General features: G+C 41.8%; 1 protein-coding gene across 8 annotated transcripts in view; it reads right to left on the reverse strand.

Annotated features, from left to right (window-relative positions):
* Nachralpha1 (nicotinic acetylcholine receptor alpha1) overlaps window positions 1-22,687 on the reverse strand; it is a 111,004-nt gene that overhangs the window by 70,046 nt on the left and 18,271 nt on the right. For all 8 annotated transcript variants that reach the window (XM_078188151.1, XM_078188141.1, XM_078188172.1 and 5 more), the window contains exon 2: window positions 4,020-4,064. In XM_078188151.1, the coding sequence (XP_078044277.1) occupies window positions 4,020-4,064 (45 nt within the window). The remainder of the gene's footprint in view (window positions 1-4,019; window positions 4,065-22,687) is intronic.

Here is a 22,687-nt window from a genome sequence, read left to right on the forward strand (position 1 = left end):
TTGAATATATTAAACACAAACATATTTCATAAACACGTAATCCACTATTTTAAAATTTAATATCTTATAATCCTTTCGTTGCCTTAATAATATCATAGCTAGTATCAAGACGAATTCAACGACCCACTATAACTAAACCTTAAACTCCAAGACGATCCTAAAATAATTTCGCTGACAGAAAGCATAATTCCAGGATCATTGCGGCGTTCGGCATCGCGCGAAATTAAATATAATCAGGATGCCGCGGGTTCACCGTCGCGCGAATATAAAGCGAAAATCGATGCCGGGCATCGTCGCCGGTACGCGGCGAACCCTTTTAACCGGCGCGCGCGTTCGCTTAGCGTATCCTCGCTGGCACAGACTCTCGGAGCTGTCACGTTATCGGAAAGCTATCGGCCACGAAGACTCCGGGATTTCGAGCGTGGCGGCCGAAATTGCGCTCGATTTAGGGGCTCGCCGAAAATTCTACCGCGTAACCTTTCCTGCGCCGCGGATATCTGGAAATTTACGTATTTCCTTCTTCTGCCGCGGTCTGCCGCGCCCGCTCATCCTCGCGCTGATTCCCGGCGACGAGTCTGCCGCAACCGGCGCGCGAAAGATACGCGCCCCGAATCTCGGAGAGGAAATTCGCAGCCGTCGTCGACGACGACGACGACGACGACGTTCGGGCACGTCGAAGATTGCCGGCTTATTTCGCTGTCAGAAAACGTCAGCCGCAAGACGGAGCTCGATAGAAGGCGAGTGCTAACTTGAGGGAACGTGTCGCGCGACGCTCGCTACCAATCTGATTTGTACCGCGACGATGCCTACCGTCTTGCGGTGTTTTCTGCCGGCATATGGCGACGATTGGGTGCGAACTATTTCGATCGTGTTACGATCTTGCTTTTGCAAGCTGTCGAGAGCAGACCGCGGATCTTTAGGCAAAATATTGGAGGATCTTTTCTGAAGGTAAAAGGTATAATAGTCGCGAGTCGCAACGTACAGGATGAGAATAGTATGGATATTTCGTATTATTTTATATTTTATATTATTTTATATTTTATGTGTATATTTCATATTATTTTAAATTTTTTGTGTATATTTTACATTATTTTATATTTTTTGTGTATATTTTATATTATTTTGTATTTTACGTGTACATTTTATATTATTTTCTATTTTGTATGCGTATTTTCCATGTAGTTTGTCTATATTTATTATTTATAACCTGACATAAATTAGACATAAATTAGCTATCAAGTAAAATAAGAAAATAAATAGATGTCAAATAAAACAGAAGAGAAGGACATAAGGTGACATAAATTAGACATAAATTAGCTATCAAATAAAATAAGAAAATAAATAGAAGAAGAAAAGAACCACATTTAAATAACTACCGAAACTATTTACATTATACCGGAGCTGTAACTAAAGAACCAGATCCCTCGACGCGAGATTAACAAAAAAAGAAGAACGTTCAATTACCGCGATGACCCTCAGTTGGATCGGCAGTCAACACGAAGCCCGGTACAATCCGCAAAGCCGACGGCTTCGAAGAAAGCCCGTTTGTCGTCCAGCGATCGCAAACAATTCGAAAGCCGGCCGGTTAAAGAGCAGGCGTTTCCGTTGGCAGAGCATCCTGGCCGCCCCGTCTTGCCCGCTACCACCTTGCAGCCACCGGCTCGGCCGGTTCACCGGCGCGGCGGCGTCGCTCGCTTGGCAAGCATCGCTCTTCCAGGTCCCGATGCAAGAAAAAGAGGCGCTAGGTCTATTGATGCGGACAAACGATCGGGACCCTCGAGCCAACCGTAGGGAAGAATGCCGGGAGGAAAAACCGACGTGCCGGAGCTCTGCCAATTGCCTGGCCGCTGCTGCTGATTCCGGGCGGAGACGGTGGTGCCGGCACAAAAAATTAGTCCCCGGCTAACGCGGCCGGCCATCAACCTACACATCGACGCGCCGCGAATCTCGTGACGATGAGAAGCACGACGGAGGTCACGGTGCCTGTTCTACGAAATTACGGTCGAACGCGATTTCAATTAAGATCCTCGGCCGAGATAGGTACCTCTGGATATATATTCTTGTAACGCGCGAAGTCGGAATTGGGTTACCTAAGATCCAGTTCGATCACCTCTTCCCTGTACTAAAATATTTTGGACAGTGTTGTGATGGTGCGATGACGCACGAAAACTTCGTCTTCGCTGTAGTGAGTCGCGAAGTTGTTCCGATGTGGATGAAGGCACAGTTATGTCGTGAGAAGAAGGAAGAAGATCTCTCGAGACTCCATATAGTCTTTCCAGTTGGATGGATAGAGTTTATAAACGGAATAAGCCACAAAGTTGTGGCAACTACTTTCACCAGTCGCTGACAGATGGATTCCTGTCCCGAAAACTACTTAAGATCGTCCCTGTTTCTATATATACCGCAAAACCGACGTTTTGACCTTATGTAAGGTAAAACCCGCTAGAAAGCCTCACTGACTAGTCTTCTAGCGAGCACGGGACAAGACAGAGATCCTTTTCCCTTTCCTTGCTGCCAAACCAAAGTCAGAAGACTTCTTTCATCGCCAAAGTATACATATTTTAATATTGCAAATCGTGAGATTATAATATTATAATATTATAAATAGTACTGTTGCGACTATGTTAGCCATTCGCCAACAGACGGATTCCTTTCCCAAAAACAATCTAAAACCGTCCCTGTCTCCATATATACCGCGAAATCGTCGTTTTAGCCTTATCTAAGGCGTTTTCCTTTTCTCCACAATGTAAAGGGTGAGAAACATTAAATATCTCTCGTATAAAGTGATCAATTGATTAACGTATTGTCTAAGAAATCGTAGTGCAAGGTATTAAAAACGACGATGCGGTTTGCAACTATGAATTTGAAGAAATTCGTTTCATAAACCCTATCGGTAGAAACTCCAGGTATTCGTGTATTCGGAACGAAATAGACAACGATGCATGGGATCCTCGCGGACACGTCCAAGATGGACGTCTCGCGATGAAATAGACAAAATGGATCAATTACCATCTCGCGACTCCGATTCGTCGTCAACAGGCACCGAAATGAAATTCGTCTGCTTTGAAATTCCAAACGCTCGCGTTTGGAAAGGGAGAGGATCCGGTCGATCAAAGCGACGCTCTCCCTGTCTCCCCCCCCCCGGGATTTTCCTCCCTTTCGTCTGTTTTATCTAAAGCGTGTCCGCACCCTCTTTCGCCTTGCCCAGCAGCTATCGTTATCGAGAAAATCGCGTTTCTCTGGTCCAACGAGCTACCCTTCCCCCGGAATCGTCTCGATCCGAGTCGATCCGAGTTGAGTTGAGTTCAGTCGAGTCGAGCCCGACTCTTCTCTCGTTCCACGATTCCGGCGAGAGGAGTTGCATCCCCTACGGCGAGTTGTTTCGCGAATCGAGAGCATCACGGTTCGTTAACTTCGGACCGGCAGATTCGCGGGGAGACAGCAGGCCATTGGACGAGAAAATAGACGAACGGGATCGGGCGATTTTTCTGTGAAGGGAGCATCGCGAACGGGCGCCTCCGCGGTCTTTAATATTTTTAATAATAGGACCAGACAATATTTCCTTGTTTTATTGTCCTTATCTTTTTTTAATTTTATTTAATTCAATTTTAATTCAATTTAATTTCAATTTAATTTTTCATAATAATTTTTTAATTTTATCGTCTTTCATTGTCTTGTTTCTAGAGTTTTGATAACAGAAAAATTCAATTTGATTTCGATTTAGAAGGAATTAATTTAATTTCCAATTGTATCTGGTTTCGGAGAAAAATCAAATAAAATTATGATGTAAATGCGGACAAATTTTCCGAAACGAGCGAGAAGAATTGCTTTGAAATTTATAAATAAAAATATCGAGCGCGCGTTACCATGAACCTGACTCAGTCACAGCTGAAGACTAAACAAAAACGCCGGTTTCATAGTTTCTAACCTAACGTAATATAACATATCGTCGACGGATTCGTCCGGAGCCATCGATAATAAATATCAACCGTATAGCCAAGGTAGACGTAATTACTTACTTGTTCCACCCAAACGTTCGTCGTCATGATCTGGTTCTTCAGGTTCTGGAAAAGAAAGCAAAAAGACCAGAATGAACATCCGTATTTCCAGGAGTGCACTCCGGCGGTCTCGAGTGTTTCTAGTTACCGGAGGGACGGATTTATTGGGTTTTGAAGAGAAGACGCCGAGCCGGCGGCAAACGAACCAGAAACGACAGGAACCCCGCCGCGATTAATAAAAACAAATATAACCTAACGAATTATCCTAGCTTCATTACACTAGCTGTCCGCGACGCGTCCGTTCTCTCGTCGCTCTGCTATCTGTCTGTCACCGGCTCTCTGTCATCGTTAGCTTATAAACGCCGAAATAAAAAACCATTCGCGAAACGGCTGTCTCCGCAAAACTGTGTCGCGCGAAAATACGAGAAATCGGATCCGGATCACCTGTCGCAACGGCAGCGGCGGCGGCGGGGAGCGTGGATCGTCCCTGTTGCCACCTGCCGTTCAGGTATCCGTTACCACCGCGGCGCGCGAATCACTAGCGCCGCGCGATCGATTCGATATAACCGCGCGAAGTACGAACCCCTTTTGCGCACGACGCCATTTCAACTGCAAATCTAAAATAATTTTTCTGGCTTCCAGCGTCTCCATTTTATGTAACAATATTTATTTTATGCATATGAAATCGAGTCTCGTGAGTCGTACAATAATCTAAATTTTAACAATTTTTAAATCTAAGCTTCGGCGATATCTATTAACCCTCTCAGTACCGGCCAAAACAGTCTGATTCAATCTCGTATAAATAATAACAATCTCGTTCGACGAAGTTTGATAAAGTTTCGGAAAGAGATTGCAAGAATTTTGAAAAGCCTGATAAATAAAAGATTGAAAAAGGGAGAAGAAATAAGAAATGAAATTGTTGTTTAATGAAAATATTAAGAAAACTATCTTTCCAACAATGACCAACGACGATATATCGTTGTTTGCTACTAAGAGGGTTAAAAATAATTTTGGAACGTGTTACAGTGATTTCAATGGCGTCGCAGAGTCGCTCGAGTGCTAAGGGTTAATATAACCGGTGGCGGGCGACCGAGTTCGCTGAACTCCGTGTTGTAGATCAACAATGGCCTAGGTGATCAGCATCTTGCGTTCAACAGACTACGACCCCGATGAACGTGCTACGATCGCACAATGGGAAACCGAAGTCGGGGAACATCGTACCGCGATCGTATCGCCTAAGACATCTGTAATCGTGCTCTCCCTCTCTCTACACGTGTACGTATGTATGCGCGTCGTACGCGAAATCACTGATATTAACCCTTTGCAATCGAGTGGTGACTTTCAGGCACCACTAAATTTATTCTATCGCGCTCGAAAATAATTTTTATATCAACAAAGTTCAGATTTAAAAAATTGTTAAAAGTGAGATGAAATTTTTCGTAACTAAATTACTATTTTTCTTAATATATTTGGTATAACTATATATAGTATATGCTATATATATTCTTTTATTAGTGTATTGTATATATACACTTTCACTTTAATCGTTTACTTTAATAATTAATAATACAATTGAGTAAAGCGTAATAATACAACATAACAATAGAATTGTTAAAGCATAAAATATACATGATCCAATCATAATTTAACATTAGGTTTACAGGGATCTTTTATATACCTAACTCTACGCTACGCGTCGATTTGACATATATTAAAAAGAATGAACATTTTGTAGAAGAAGTAATTTATTTTTAAAGGAGTATATATTTTTAATGTAATATCATTGCATTTCAACAGGACCTAATATAATATTATAACATTTCAACAGGACCTAACATAATATCATTAAATTTCAACAGAGCCTAATATAATATTATAACATTTCAATATGACCTAATACAATTTCATTGTATTTCAACTAATAAAATTTCATTCGTAAAAATATCTAAAGATCAGCTTCCCCATTTCTCCTTGATTGTATGACACTCCGGTTTAATAAATGCGATCTGGTTTCCTCGCGGTGTGGGGGTGGCAGGGGGTTGACAGGGGCGAATCCCCGGCAGGTGGTATAGACGTTCGATTTTTCTTTCGCGAGAAAAAAAAAAGAAGAGGAGCGTCGTCAGGAATGCGCGGCGGAACAAATCCCTTGATCCAGCAATTAGATTCCAGTTTTCGACAAAGGTTTTCCCTCGGTTGGCCCGCGAGGATTTACAGAGAGAGAGAGAGAGAGAGAGAGACGTCGCGCGCCGGTGTGCCTAAGATCCGGCGACGCGATCTGTGGGGGCGGTAGGGGGGTTGGTTGTGTTCTCCCAGCCGCCCTCCTCCCGGTTTTCCTCGGTTCTACCACCGGGAAAACTGCAGAGCGCCGGGACAGGAAATAAGAGGATAGACCGAGATAAGCCGTCGCGGGACAAAACCTACGACTGTGTTTTCGCAGAGAGGCGAGAGTTATGGTACCGGCGAGGATACCGTCACCTGGATTAGAACCGACTATTCTGCTCTAGCGCCGCAATTACACTCCCGGATCCTTAACCTTCCTCTTCATTTCTTTTAGCGCCCTCCGCGAACACGGTGTTACACGAAGAGGTTACGATTTTATTTAACAAGGACCTGTACGGTTATGGGCTCGAACGTACGTACATGTAGACCTCTCTGTGTCTAATAGTACTGAGTACAATTGCACTGAGTATAGTAGTGCTGAGTTCAGTAGTGCTGAGTACAATAGTACCGAATATAGCAGTATTGACTACAGTTGTACTGATTTTACGGTAGTGCTGACTCTACAGTAATACTGATTCTACTTCCAATATTGTTGGAAAGTGTCTTGTAACAATTTAGAAGTACCCAATTTCTGTTGGAAAATTGTTATTTTAGAAAATATATCCTTATTAATACAGTCAATCATGAATAAAATATGTGCGTAGAATATTTTCCTAGGTTATGTCATTTATTAATTTTCGTCGAAATTAGCTTGTGTGACTTGAATTGTTTTCATGCGTTTCTAACGCGTGTCTGACCACCCGCGTCTGACCATACGTGCCTTATACTACTGGCACTGCGAATGGCGAGCCAACGAGAATAGCGTTATTTCGATATGTTATCAATCATTTTTATTTAGCCTATGTTATTAATACGCTGTGTATCTTTATGCAAATATAATTGTTTTCATAATTATATTATCAAAAATTATCAAGAAGCTCCTAATAAATTTAGGGGAGAATCGTAATGTAACATTCGGTCGATCTTTTTATTAGAGAGATTCTTCTTGTTAAACTTCCCTTCGAAATAATGTAATTTATAGATTGTCAATATTTTTTATTTATTCTAAATCAAGCGATATCATATAGATATTAACTCGTTTACTACCACCGTTGCACACCTGTGACGTCAATGATCTCGTAGTTTACATAAAAATAGAGAAATTAATTTTATTACACGGTGCTATTTAAAGACATTATATATAGCATAATATATAAGGAATTTACAGTTAAATTGTTTTAATATGTAGCAGTAGAACTGCGTTACACATTCGATAAATAATTTTAGTAATAAAACTCTACTTTTATTATTGAAATTATTGGTTTCTTGTTTTTGATTACTATTAACTCTTAGAATTATGTTCGCCATAAAATTCTAATCTCTTGTTAATAATATTTAAGTATACAAGTAAATTCAGGAAGAAACATTAATGTTCTATACCTTTTAAGAAATGGTACCAATTGAAAAATTCCCAATCGCGGCGACTGCGAGGAAAACGGTACGCCAATGGGTTAAGCGCAACGGCCGCCACGAATACGGTAAAGTAAGACGAAAAAGAAGGTCTACCGTGCGAGAACGTTCCCCTTCGGCCGCGTTCATTGGGTGACGATCTTAAATGGGCCGAGCGCGGCTTCGTGGGTAAACGGGAGGCCGGCTGTTTACGTGTAAGCAGTCTAATGTTATGGAAATTGGATGTCGAAAGAAAACAGAGGGGTCTAGTCGGCGTCGAGCTATCTCCGGAGACGAACACGGAATGGTAGGAATACGAAAGAACCGTGTTACGTACACGTGGTATACACGCGCGGCTCTCACAAACGCCAACCCGACGATCCACTTTCCGCCCCGTTGCCCCTATCTTCTTCTTTCTGTTCTTACACTACCGCCCTCCGCTCCCACCCCCTCTGTTCCGTCAACCTCTCTCTCTCTCCCCCTCTCTCTCTCTCTTCCCAGATCCGCGTAATTTCAGTTTCACTTTCCCCGGGTCGGGTTTTATTCGCCCCCGGCCCCTCTTATCTGCCGCCTTTCAAACGCCGCCTCCGAACGCCCTCGTGGCCATCGACGTCGTTCAAACCCCGTTCACCCCCACCCCCTCAATCGCCCTCCTTCTGGTTTCGCCTCTATCTATTTTCCAGTTTACGTGGCGCATTCGGATCGGTTCGGGCCGGGGCCGCGCTCACGTCCGCGAATTCTTGCCGCCTTAACGACACCTTCGAGAAATTTCCGTGACGCCGAATCAACCGGATCGAATCGAATCGGTGGATGCAAGGTAATGTGAAGAGAGAGAGAGAGAGAGAGAGAGAGAGAGAGAGAGCGAGAGAGACACTGAGAGAGATACAGAGAGAGAGAGAGAGAGAGAATACAGAAAGAGAGACATACACAATGAGAGAGAGTGAGATACAGAGAGAGAGAGAGAGAGAGAGAGCGAGAGAGACACTGGGAGAGATACAGAGAGAGGAGAGAGAGAGAAAACAGAAAGAGAGCGAGAGATACAGGAAGAGAGAGACGCGATATTCTTCCAGCGCGTCCTTACGGCTTTCTCCGTGTCTCTCTTTCTCTCTCTTCCTCTCTCTTCCTCTCTCTTTCTCTCTCTTTCTCTCTCCGTCTCCCCGAGGACCGTGGGAAATGTTCAACCGGCAAATTCCTTCGAGCCTGGCCATAGAAATTATGCACATCGCGGTGCATAATGCATTCCTTCGTTCGCGCAGCTCTCTCTCTCTCTCTCTCTCTCTCTCTCTCTCTCTCTTACTCTCTCGGTCCGAAAGCTTGGTCACCGCCGGGGAAAATATTCAAGTGGGGCGTGGCACCGCGCGACTAGTTTGACGGATAAAAGCTCGGGCCGCCAACCCCCTCCGCCGACGAAGTTTTAGCACGGCCGTATAATTCGGTTACAGGTAATGTCGACTAATTTACCTGCCGCGTGGTGCACACCTCTGCACCCGCGCGCGCGCGCGGAGTCTTTCGATAACCCGCGCAGAGGACTTCGACAAGTTCTGCAAATTCCGTTAGGAGCCTTAGTTGCCGCCGTTGCGACGACCCTTGTTTTCCGACGGAATAGTTGTTGGACGGTCGTTCAGCTTCGATACAGGAAATATTAACCCTTTCGGTAAGAAACGTATCGTTGAGCAGTTGACACCGAGGTACGGAATGTATAGTAACATCAATGAGATAGAATATTTGGCAATATCACTTTACTTTCTAAAATGTAAACATTTATAATACGTAATTTATTTGTTTAATTTTATTTATACGCCCGTCGGAGCGAAAGGGTTAATCGTCGCGCGTTAGTTGAGTATATGCGGCGTTGAACAAAGCTGAAATATTTAGTAATGTCACTTTACTTTCTAAAATATAAAAGCTTATTATCGTAATTTATTTCATAAATATTATATAGTCAACTGTGTTTGTTGATTAACAGAAGTATTTTTTGTAAAGTATGAAATGGTGTGAACCATTTCATGGTATATATATGGTATGAATGTATGTATACGTTCGTCATATACAAATGGTAATTCTTCGAAGGCGTATACATACCCGTCGGAGCGAAAGGGTTAATTATCATTCGTTAGGAACTGGCATGGACTGTTTTTTGTTACACGAAATTTCGAAGGATTCGTCGAGTTCTCCTCGTATAATTGAGCGGAGCGTAAATATCACGTTACTAGAAACAATTTGTTTAATTGATTACATAGTTGTTTTCAATCTGTTTTTTTTTTAATCGTCGCTCTGACGTTAATTGGATTCTGTTGCTGCAACGCAAACGCGCAACAATTGTCCAGAGAATGAAAACGTGGGCTTCGTAGACATTCCGATTTAAACAGCTCGTTTGATATTTCGTTCTTGATTTTTCTTAATTTTCGCGCTGTTGAACAAAATCGTTGTTGCGCGGTAAAGAGAACACGGCGTAATTAATATAAATATCGTGGATCGGGATAAAGTAAATTATAATGGTCGAATTAAAGCGAAAATAACAAGTCATTGTCTCTCGGTCAAGTAATTAATACCTACATTGTTACGTTATAACGAACGAGTTTTGCGTATCCTTCCTGTAAAATAATGATGTCGTCGCTTATTTTCACGAAATAATGATCGCGCAGTTCGTGTCGAAACATAAAAGCTTTCGCCGCTCGTCCGGTAATCAATTGTTCCGAACTTTGCCTTCAAAGAAAACTCTTATCATCAGCTATTAAGAGCATTTTCGTTGATTTAATTTCGACGGTCTGTTAACAGAGATTGTTTTATCGCGTTAATTATTTTACTTTTACAGTTACGATGCTATTTACATTATTTAGCACGCTTCAATTTCCTTGCAAAAATTTACTGCTCGATATTTCATTTATTCTACAAATATTAAAATATAAAAAATACAAAACAATTAGAAAATTAGCTGAAAATATTGCAACAATATTTTTTAATTTTTATACCGTTTGCGTACACTTTTGTGTTTCATCTCCGAATTTTTATTACAACTCCATAAAATCTGAAAACAGTTTATGGCGATTGCAATTTTTTAAATTAAATATTAATTTATTAAATATTAATTTCATAAAATTAAATCTTCTTCGTCAAGTAAAATCGACTTCAAATCGTTTTTATCTCTCTACAGAATTTAATTACCATTTATTATTCTATCGGGGGGTGGAGATTCCCAAACATAACCTCAACGAGGCACACGTTTCCCGGCAATTCGTTTGAAGACGCAGCGAATTACCGGCTCGACGAAAGAGGCGTTACGACACTGAATAAGGAGTGGTATTTTAGAACGAGAGTAGAAATCACGGAAAGAGAGAGAGAGAGAAAGAACAGCGATGAGAATTCCTTGTAACGTCAGCAAGACACGTCGCGTCTCGTAGCCGGATCGTGATAAGAATCACGGGGGAAGAAATAAACGGCCCTGGATAAAAGAGAAATGGGCATTCTCGATGTTCCCTTGGCTGAGGCGGCGTTGCTACCGTTCTACCCGGGCTCGGCAATTTCTTCCGAGAAATTTGATAGACAACTGCTCTACTTTCCGCCGTCGGAATAGAACGGCCGCCGAACTTGAATTTTCCTCCGCGAATCCTCTTCGTCGTCCTAAACAAGGGGAACGCGGTGGTGCGCGTGACGAAATTTCGGACGAAGTTATGCGGCCCGTCGAGGATTCCACGGATCAACGAGACTTCGAAGTATTCGCGTAACAGAGGGAAAGCAGAAGCAGCTGCTACACGTTGCTTAGGCGTGTCTCGAAATTTATCAATCGATTGAAATAAACTATTGTAGGCGAGCAAGTGTCTTTGCAGGGTCTTTTGTCTAAGATCGTTTATTTCAATCGATTGATTAATTTCGAGATGAGAGATTATTAGCGAAATTACTGTAGCTCTTTTATCTTTGAATTAGAAGAATCGGTATTTTAATTAGGGGTTCGATTTTGACTTAACAAAACACTACGTATTATTTGTAAAATAATATAATATTATATTAATAATATATTATGTTAAACATGATTCCATTTTAATATATTACATTATGTTTATACGTATATAATGTAATATATTATTAATACATTAAATATAGTAATAGTAATAATATTAACATAATAATATATTATTAATATATTAAATATAGTAATAGTAATAGTATTAACATAGTAATATATTAAAATTAAATCATGTTTCATAAATATGCATGTACAAAATATATACTATAAAATATATTTTATATTATATTATATAAATGTCTCCCAGAATAAAGAGTTTTTTTTGACATTATAGTTTTTACATTATTGTTTAGTACATATAACATCTGCATATAATTATATATTTATATCTACGTCCACCAACAAAGTCACAATTTCGAGAAATCACGAGAATAACTTAATAATTTGCTGGAGTTCCGCGAGCACTTCCTCCATCGCGCCTCAAGATAGGGTCAAGAATAGCGCACTCGGTAGCCTAAAAATTGGAGGGCGACCAAGCGAGAGCAAAGAAGCGAAGTCGACTCTGATCCCGGCACCCGAAACGCAGCTTCCTTTTCCCGGTTCAGTCGATAAGAATTCGGGACGTTCATTTTTTCGCCGGCTCGAACAGGAAACTAATTTAAACTCGAATTACTTGGCCGGGCTTCGCTTCCTGTTCTTCCATCGTTCCAAAGACAAAGAGAGAATGGAAGGGGGGAGGGAACGCGCGGGTGGAGATACGGTGGAAAGCGATCCAACATTGGGTGCAACGTGTGACGAGAAGCCGGGGAAGGAACGGAAGCCCGCGTCGTATATCAGGAGCGCGGTTTCTCTTATCGACCGGCTATCCGCAGGGGCTAAGCGATTTTTGAACATCTCGCCGACAGGAACGAGCTCCGGGACTGGGCTGATAAAAAAGGCACGGCCAGCTGGCGCGAACGAGCCCGTTTTGTTCGCTGGGTCCGTTCAGAGTTTTCTACGACGGCGTCGCCGACGCCGCGGCGACGACGACCAGACGCCGCCACCCTTGGATTCAAGACTATCTGTGCGGTACGCCTCCGCTTTCCCGTCAATTTATTCGGGACAGAAAAATCTTTATTCGGCCGAGGATGAAAACGGCTCCTCGTAAATGGTCCTCGAAGGAACCTTGATAAAGCCGGGAAGGGAAAACAGTTGCTCTCGGCTATGTAACCCTTCGGCTCGCGCCGGATGGCTCGTCGAATTGGTGGGTAATCTAACTTTTTGCCCAACTAGGGTGTTTTGTTGAGTCTCTATGGGTCTATATAGCTTTTAGGTTATGTAGTAATCTATCGATATTTTGCCAAATAATTTTCGATTTTTCATGTTCGCATTTTTAAAAAACAGGCAAGTCATCAACAGGCTCATTTTGCAAATGCATTAATTTGTTAGGCATTGAGTCGTTTAGAATATTTCGAAATTAGATATTAACATAATATATTTAAACCAAACAATATTATTAATATAATATTTCTAAATTAAAGATTAATATAATATATCTGAATTAAATATTAAAATAATATATATAAACTAAAGAGTATTATTAATATAATACTTCTAAATCAAATATTAATATAACATATCTAAACTGAATAATATTAGTAATATAACATTTCTAAATTAAATATTAACATAACATATCTCCAGTAAAATAATATCGCTAATATAATATTTCTAAATTAAATACTAATATAATATAACTAAACTAAATATTAATATAACATATCTAACCTAACTAATATTATTAATATAATATTTCTAAATTTCGTGACACGATTGATTCATAAAGCAATGTGCAAAATAATCACGACTCGCAAATCGTACTGTGTCTTTTCCAACTCCGTTCGATTAAAAGTGGTATATTCTATTGTAATTCCATTGTATTAAATTCGATTAGATTCGAGTCATGATATACCAGCTGTATAGGTACTTGTACATATGCCAGCGTAAATACTAATGTTCGTACCACAAAGAGCACGCGATCTTCTCGACAGAGCAGATTCGAGTTGCTCTCTCCGACGTTATCAGAACAGGGCTACTTGAAAAGGTAAGCCATACTTGTGACGGAGACCCTTCGACGGGATCGAATCATGCTTCCTGGAGATTGGATAAAGTACATTGCTCTTATAAAGGATCGACTCCTTATTGTCCAATTACGGTTCGGTGACCGATATTCGTGCACGTTCTTGCGACTGACCTATACATTCTGCAACAATCATTTTTGTGAATTAGAAACGACTTTATTGTTACAGGAGCGTTGCTATTTTCAGGCTATTCGTTAAATATAATATCATCAATAATAATATTAATTTTATTTCGATATAAAAAACGAGAATAACATCCATATTTAGCAGATCACGTTCCAAGTATTTATAAAAAGATTGACATGACATTATTAAGCAAGCACAATATTAAATAACTCATTTTGTAACATTGATGCTACGTGCTTGCGCATTTATTTAATGAGCTAAAAAATAGTTTCTAACAGATCTAGAATGGAAGAATTAATTTCCATCGCAAAACTGGATCGTAACGAATCTGTTTTATTATTATATACGATTATTAATAACTACAGATAATACAGCTAGTTTTAATAGAATAACGAATAACTAGAGTGAAGAGTCGAGTAAAAATAGCTCGGCGTACATCGTAAATTCAACGCAAATCTAGTTTCATCGCGCAAATGGAATTACCTATTTTTATCGACCAATTCATTGCAGAGCATTTCAGTACAAGAATTACAGAAAACCCACCCCATTTTTCCACGACCATCGAAACATTGCGTATTGTGCAACAAGACAATCGAATACTCAGAAAATCGACCAACGAACCCCACTCGCGCCAGATGCGCGCGATCATAATCCAGCAAAGAATACTTCTACGCGAATCGAGTCATCCGTTCGCCGCCAATGCATTCGCGCTACGTTTTCTATGCGCGTACGCTTGCAATTTATCTTCAGCATCCGACGGACCCGGAAACAGAAAATTCTTAAGGCAGCATCTCGGAGAGGGAGAGAGGATGATGGTCTCATCCGAGCAGCAGCAGCAGCAGCAGGAGCACTCGACGAGCGTCCCGCGAAGATTGCATAACGTGTCAGCGAACTTATCTCGCATGAAACAACTCGCATCGGGTTCGTTGAATCGCGCGCGCGGCCACGCCGTTGAACGGGTCGCGAGTGCCTCGCAGAGAGAAAGAGAGAGAGAGAGAGAGGGAGAGAGAGAGGGTTTCCTTGCGTAAATATCGCGCGGTGAAAATGTGTCATCCGCGAGTGCGCGCGGCACTCGGCGCCGCTTAATTGCTCACCCCCAATTAAGCCGGGACGCGCGACTGCTAAGTAGATCGCGCGACGATGTCCTTTTTTACGCGTTCCCTCGATCTTCCCCGGTCAGATTTCTCGGTATCCGAGCGAGCGCGCGTCTCCTCTCCGTCCTATTTCGAGGTCGGCATTAATTCATGTATTTTCCTTTTTTCTCCCCCTGTTCCGCTTTAATTCATGCCCTTCCGCGCTCGCTGATTCAATGGCTCGCCGGTCGAGGGCACTCGGCATTTCAGCCCGGTTGATTATTCGCGTTGTGCACCGCCGATCCCGTGCGCGCGCGCGCGTTTTCCACCAGCCATGCCGATTCGACGGACATTTGTTGCTCCGCTCAGCTCCGCTCTGCTCCGCGGCTCCTTCTACACGCTTGTTGATTCGTGCTTGTTCTTTCACCGGCCAGAATAATAAGCTCGCGGGCCTATTGGCCGGGCGAAGCGTTTAACGGTGAAAATAATGAATTACACTCGAAAAAAAGGAAAAGAAAAACAGGAACAGAAAAAACAACCGCTGGCCGCCGACAAAGGGATCCGGGGGTGGGGGTGAAAAAAAGTGCATTGTCGACGATCGCGAGTGGTTTTTCGCCCCGCGTTCCCGCCAGTATAAACCGAGGACCATCGAGAAACGGCGGTGCGGATCTTGCTCCGGCTTTGACCAAGGAGCAGCTTTCATTTACGATTAGCGGGGGGCCGAGCGTGTCAAAGGGCGGGCCGCCCGCAGGCTCGAAACGGCGTCGCGAGCGGGGCCGAATCCGCGCCGATGGTCGAAGGATCGCCGCGGCGGATCGGCGACAAAGAAAGGGGAGCTTCCGCCCGGGTTTCGGGGGCCGAACAAAGACAAATTAACCGGGCCAAGTAGAAAAGTTTTAATTGCATTCGGCCACCGAATCCGCTGCCGCTTTTCCGGCTCGGTCGACCGACTCTCTCTCTCTCTCTCTCTCTCGTTCTCTCTCTGCTTCCGCTTTTTGTTCCCGTGCCGTTTCGGCCGCGCGGCAAACTACGGCGGACGATCCGAGACGGAGGGAAAAATAGGAGTCACGGACCGCCGGATTCGTTATGGCCGGCCATCGCGGAAGTTTCGCGCGGGGATCGATCACCGGTCGCGAGTTCGACTTCTCTCTCTCTCCCTCTCTCTCTCTCTCTCTCTCTCTCTCTCATCGACGTTCCTCTATCGCGGAACCGCGGGACACGTCGACGAAGAAAAGTAACGACGAATGGTTAATGGCGGATTATTTTTATTCCCGGCCCCGTGAAACGCCGGCTACCGCGGCCGCGCTAACGACTCTTCGAGAACTGCGCTCGTTAAATGGATTTGCTTCGAGAAATACCGATTTCTCCGTAATTTCCGTTCTTCTCTTCGACCTGCTGCCCGCCGCTCCTTCCGGTCCCGGCTATTGTCCAGATCTGGCGGACGATCGATCGCCAGGAAATATAGCTCGCGAAACGAACTACCGCGGCGACGGCGGCCCCTGCGTCGGGGCACCAACGATTCCGCGCGGACGTCTTCTTCTCGCTACGCGGCTTCTTCGACGATTCTTTGTCGGATCAACTCGTAAAACGTTTCGCCGTGTTTTACGAGCCGGCCGACGACCTGTGAAATCGCTTTTCGAACGGCGCTGTGGAGAAATTATGGTATCTATGGGCAACGATCTGTGTATCCTTTGACTCGATCTTAGAGCATCCCTTATTACGAGTTATTTATTAATTATTATTGTTATTATTTTTCATTAAAGAGCTAGTAAGGCCCTTTTGAGTTACGTAGAGTTAACCCTTTCCGGTCGGGTGGCCAAATTCGCCGAATTATAATTATTATATATTATTAATTATGTTTATATATTATTATATTTTTTTTTCTGATAGTACGAGCTAATTGACTGAATTTTATATAATAATTATTTTGATCTTAGTAGTCACTCACTTTTTGTACTCGTCTAATTCATTTATTATATTTATTCAATTCATTTATTATATTTATTTAATTCATATATTATATTCATTTTGATTATATTATCGTCGATACAGTAATTATCTTGATCTTAGTATTCACTTATTTTTATATTTGTCTAATTCATTTATTATATTCATTCAATTCATTTATTATATTTATTTAATTCATATATTATATTTATTTAATTCATTTATCGCATCCTTTCAATTCATTTGTTATATTAATTTTGATTATGTTAACATTGTACCATTATACTTGCGTTATACATTTATTGTTATTCCGTGTACGACCATAGAATTGTTTCTTACTGTTTCAACAGCGGAACCGGCTATTTCTAAAATGCTTTTGCATGTACTCGACAACATCTCGATTATGCGATCATAAAACCTAACGATATGACTGCCACGCTCTCGGCTTCTAGTACCATTTTCAACACCGAGCAAATACTGTCTTTCTTTCTTTTTTTGTACGTACGTGGAACAGTGGTTAGAAGGCGTTACAATGTACTTACCCCCTCCGGGGTAGTTATTTTAACCCCAAAGGATCATAATTTGAGGAATTAAACGGTTAGCAGACGTTTAACAGCCGCGACGACCACATTGTGTTATACTGCTTTCGCACGCTTTACTGTTGGTTTTGTTGAAATACTTTATTCACGGGATATGTACGGGATATATAATTATATCCTGTGAATGAATTATTTTGAATAAAATATCTTGTGAACACATATTCGTTATTTCGAAATATATATAATAATGGTAATAACATATAATAGTATATAATATTGTTATAGCTTATAGTAGTACAAAATACTACAAAGTAGTACAAACAATACTTTTAACCCAATATTAGATAACAATTTATTAGTTGCCACGATTTACAGAATCCAGATACGACACTGTTGCAATCGCAATGGGATCTAATAATAGACAATATTAATAATAATCACGCGATCTTCGTCAACAATTTTAATGCTCTTTGCTTAAATGAGAATTGCTCAAAGACTAATTTAAATTGAGAAAAATATCTTAACAGCCCCCAATAGAATTGATTTACGTATTCAAATGAATAATGATACAACATCTAATATGGAGTTAATATTCTCGTCCAAGAACTTATCTAATAAAATAAATATTAAAGTGCATAATGATATTTCCAAATAAAAATATCTATCTACCGTAAAACATCATTAATGAAAAATCTGTTAGAGTGGCGTAAAATATAGCAAGACTATCATACTGTACATACTGAGACAACCCTGAACCAGAAATTTTCCAAAAATCCGATCCGACTTGCAATCGAGAAGAAAGCAATACGGCGTACACGCCCCGGCACACCTCCATAAACCGGCGCGGATCGCGTCGAAACGCTCGGATACCTTTTATTCCCGCGAGCAAACAGAAGCTCGCGATCGGTCGCGCGGTAATTCGCGGCAAGCCGAGCGTCGGATTTCCGGCGGCGAGATCCGCGCCGGAACGGTTCGGCGACGGCAAAGGGAACACGCGAGCGAGGGACCGGCAATTTTGCGGGCAAAACGCGTTAACCGTCCGCGCCGACTCCGAGCTGCGAGCACCGGAAGAGCCGCGGAGAGAGAGATAGAATCTGTCGGCATCGCTTCTCCACGGGGGTCTAGCAGCGAAAGAATCAATCGAGTTTGCTTAGGACCGCCGCCGCCGCCGCTCGCGCCGTTCAGGGCTACACAATTTCCACGTAGCCGGGACCGGAGGATTACCGCGAAATTTATGGGAGCAGACAGAAATCCAATTAGTCCCGGGAACACAGTCGGCCCTGAGAGGATATATTAGTTTGCTTCGGCATGGCTGAGCCTCTCTCACTCTCTCTCTCTCTCTCCCTCTCCCTCTCTTTCTCCTCCCACTCTCCTTCGGGACTCTCTTCCGCCTCTCTTAAAGAGGATCCATAAATCCATTTGGCAGGACCAACTTCCCGGGAGAGCGCTCTCGAAACTCACGAATCGCTAAGTCGCTCTCTCGCCGGTTTACGCGGCGAACTTCGACTGCGTTCCGTCAGGCATCCACCGTCCGCTTTGTTATCCCGTTTCGCCGAATCCTCCAGATACAGCCGCTGTACGCGCGTTTGGACGGAGGAAGCTTTTCTTGCGAGAACTGTAGACATTCGTGTCTGCCAAAGGACAGTTGTCTCGTCGTTGCGACGTTCCTGTGTGACGCGTCCCGTCAACTGATTCGCAACAAGCCTGTACAGTGTGTACCTTTCCTAGTCAGCCTATCCTAGTCCTTTGAACCGTTGACACACGAGATAGACTCATGAACTACAATCCTCGATTGACTCAGCATTGATGAGAATATTATAAAAAGAATCCCTGTACAAAATAAAGTTTGCCTTCTAGCTTGAGAGCTAAGAGCAAGGACCTCTAAGAATATCCTACGAAACTCTGTTTAAGTATAGCTTGTCTACGGGGCTATACCCTGGCTTAGTACTGCGGCGATTACCTTCGCCAGTCGACAACAGATGGATTCCTTTCGCGAAAGCTACCTAAGACTGTCCCTGTTTCTATATATACCACGAAACCGTCGTTTTACCCTTATGTAAGGTAAAACCCGCTAGAAAGCCTTACTCGAGTCCTCCCAAAATCACTAGACTCCTTGGATCGACACAGTAATATTGCGAATGAGGGATGTTTTCATCGTCACTACCCAGTCACGTGACAAGTCCGTAGAATAATTGAAAAAAATAGAGATACTTAGGGTCCGTGAGTTTGTTTTATTTTATTTTATTTTCTGGAGATATTAATTTCGAAATTATTTATACCAAAGGGTAAGTTGAACATAGTAAGAGGTCAGACAAGCATCTTCAGTCACCAGCTTTCTTACTCATATTATGCTACCACAGTGTATTAATATTCTATAATTTATTTAATATCGAGCACAAAGCATAATATCGTATAAATTATTAGATCTTCACGATTTGTTCAAATTCATATTTTATTTTCGAGATATTGACAGTTAAGACTTGCAAGTTTGATTTCTCTACATAACCTTAACATAACCCCCTTTATAAACCTGAACCGACTGATCGGTTCGCCACACGTGTGTGCACAATGGTGAAGGACAATGTCCCTGACTGGAGCCATCTCTCCTTGGGCACCCTACTGTAATAATTCTAATCTGGGACACTACCCTCTGTTTTTCGATTCTGTGTGCACGTACGTGTGGCTCGTTGATCAACTGGCTGGGGTTCAAGCAGCACGCGTCGAAAGTCAAACATTAATTTTCAATTTTACCATTAATATGTCATTATAAGGGATGATAAAATAGTTCTTGATATCTATTAGATATTGTAGATATTATAGACATTATAAATATAGATATAGATATTATAGATATTAATATAGATATTACAGATATTAATATAGATATTATAGATATAAATATAGTTATTATATATATATATATATATTAATATAAATATTATACATATTAATACCTATTAGAATCGCATTAAATACAGAAAATTATATATTAATATACAGGATGAGTCATCTAACAATTAAACATAAAATATCTTCGATATTTCTAACGAACTGAAAAAATGTTTAAGAAAAGTATAAATTTAATTTGTCCTTGCTGTATATGTCCTCCTTTAAAAAGTTGGCTCTTTAATTATTATTTGATTATTTGTTGACTCTTCAATTATTATTTGACTATTTGTTGACTCTTTAATTATTAATTGACTTTATTATTCTCTTTACTTATTAATTGACATTATTATTCTCTTTAATTATTCTTCAATTATTCTTCAACTATTGCATAACTCTTCGTATTTATTATTAACGTCGAGATTAGGTACGAGAATAGCTTCCGACATCCGCAATGCATTATTGTGCGAACAGAAGAAGCTGCCGGCTTAGCACCGGACCGGACCGGGTACTCGAATATTCGGTTACATCCCTGGATGCAGTGTATTACCCCAGAGTAGCCAGACTAAAGTTGAAACTGGGTAACACGCACGACACACATTGTGCAATAATAAACTTCTATGAATATATACTAATCTGCATTTCGACTCCAAAAGTTCTTCCCCTGGTTCTATAATCACACGAATGACAACCTGCCACGTATTTACATATTTATGGTGTTTCTGTAATATAAACGTACGCTCGTAATTGAACCCCTCGCTTTGCAATGTTAAGGGAAAATTCTTGACAGCAATTACGAACACTATATTATCACTTTATGGTAACCAATAATTTAGCATCAATTATTAAGATAAATGAATTAGTATATAATATTATATAATATTGTTATAGTATTACTATAATATAGTATATAATAATACTATAATATAGTATATAATATTACTATTTAATTTTCTGAATATTACATATCTCCTACGATTAAAAAACAAATAAAATCGAAAGAGAAACGAAAATTCAATATTAAGCTAAATTTTTACGACCGGTCGGTAAATTGTTATTATATCGAATTTATTAGAGTCACCACTCGAGCGCAAAGGGTTAAATATTGTATTAGGTGCAAGCACGTAAGAAACATAAAGTTCCTTTTTCATCGAAGAAATTAGCGCGATCGAAAAAAATTCGAGTCGCAGTAATTGTAAAAAAAGATAGTACCGCAAGTGGTTAAATCGGTTATGCTTGTCCAGGCCACTCTATCCTCTGCCGTACGTCTCCCCTCGTCCCGTTTCTCACCCCCGGGAGCAGAATGGAGAGGGGCAGGCTCCGGTTCGCAGCGGAATTGAAAATTTCCGGGCCGGCGAGCGTCTCGCCGTGCCCTGCCCCCCTCCCCCCCCTCCGGATCCCCTTGCCCGGATCTTCGAATATTTCTGGGCAAACAAGATCCGGTAACCCGTATCGAGACTTTCCGATCGCTTCCCGCTTTGTTTCCGCCTCGAGATAGGCCGGATCCGCGCGGCCGTAACGAGAGACGTTTCCGGGGAGATGTTTTTCTTACGGCATAGATTCGCCTAATAGTTGACCGCAATCGACATCAATTAGCAGTGCTGCAGCGCCGTCGTTTGAACCGTCGAACGGCTCTCTCTCTCTCTCTCTCTCTCTCGAAGACGTTATCGCGTTTACGAGTGCTTCGGGTGTATTCGGTGATTTCCGCGCGCGCACTTCTCAGCCTCGTTACTTGTCGCGGTGGTTAAACACGCGTGAAACTCGCTGCACCGTTTCTGCGAAGTCGCGGCGGTACGATGCCAGATGCAGTTAATGATGCGGGCTATTCGCGAACTTCTCGTATCGTAATAGATATATGTCGCGAGTGGCACGAATACGGAATCCTACGGATATCAATGAGAGGGGGACGAGACTCGACGAAATCTTCGCGAATGGCGACATTAAACGGTAGACATGATCGCCCTTTCAAGCACGTACCCTACACGCGTATCTGCCACGATTCTAATTAAAGTTATGCGAATCGGCGATCTGGGTTTCTTTCTGTTGATCTATATTCTTCTGTAGATCTTTCTAAGATCTAGAGAGATCGCTTGTTTTTTATTCTTTGCGATAGATGCGAATTTTATTTTCATTCTTAACCCCTTGACGTACTATGACGAGTCCGACTCGTGATGGATATCACTCGTATCTAGTTATCTCTCCGGATATTACTAGTATCGTAGCCATTATCTGATGAACAAATCCCTCTAAATTCTCAAAAAAATTGTACCTTTCAATTTTTGAAAAATTGACTCCGTTTGAAACGGTGCACGCGAGCCACGTTACA

This window comes from Augochlora pura, chromosome 2 (genome assembly GCF_028453695.1).
Source record: "Augochlora pura isolate Apur16 chromosome 2, APUR_v2.2.1, whole genome shotgun sequence".
Taxonomy (NCBI): domain Eukaryota; kingdom Metazoa; phylum Arthropoda; class Insecta; order Hymenoptera; family Halictidae; genus Augochlora; species Augochlora pura.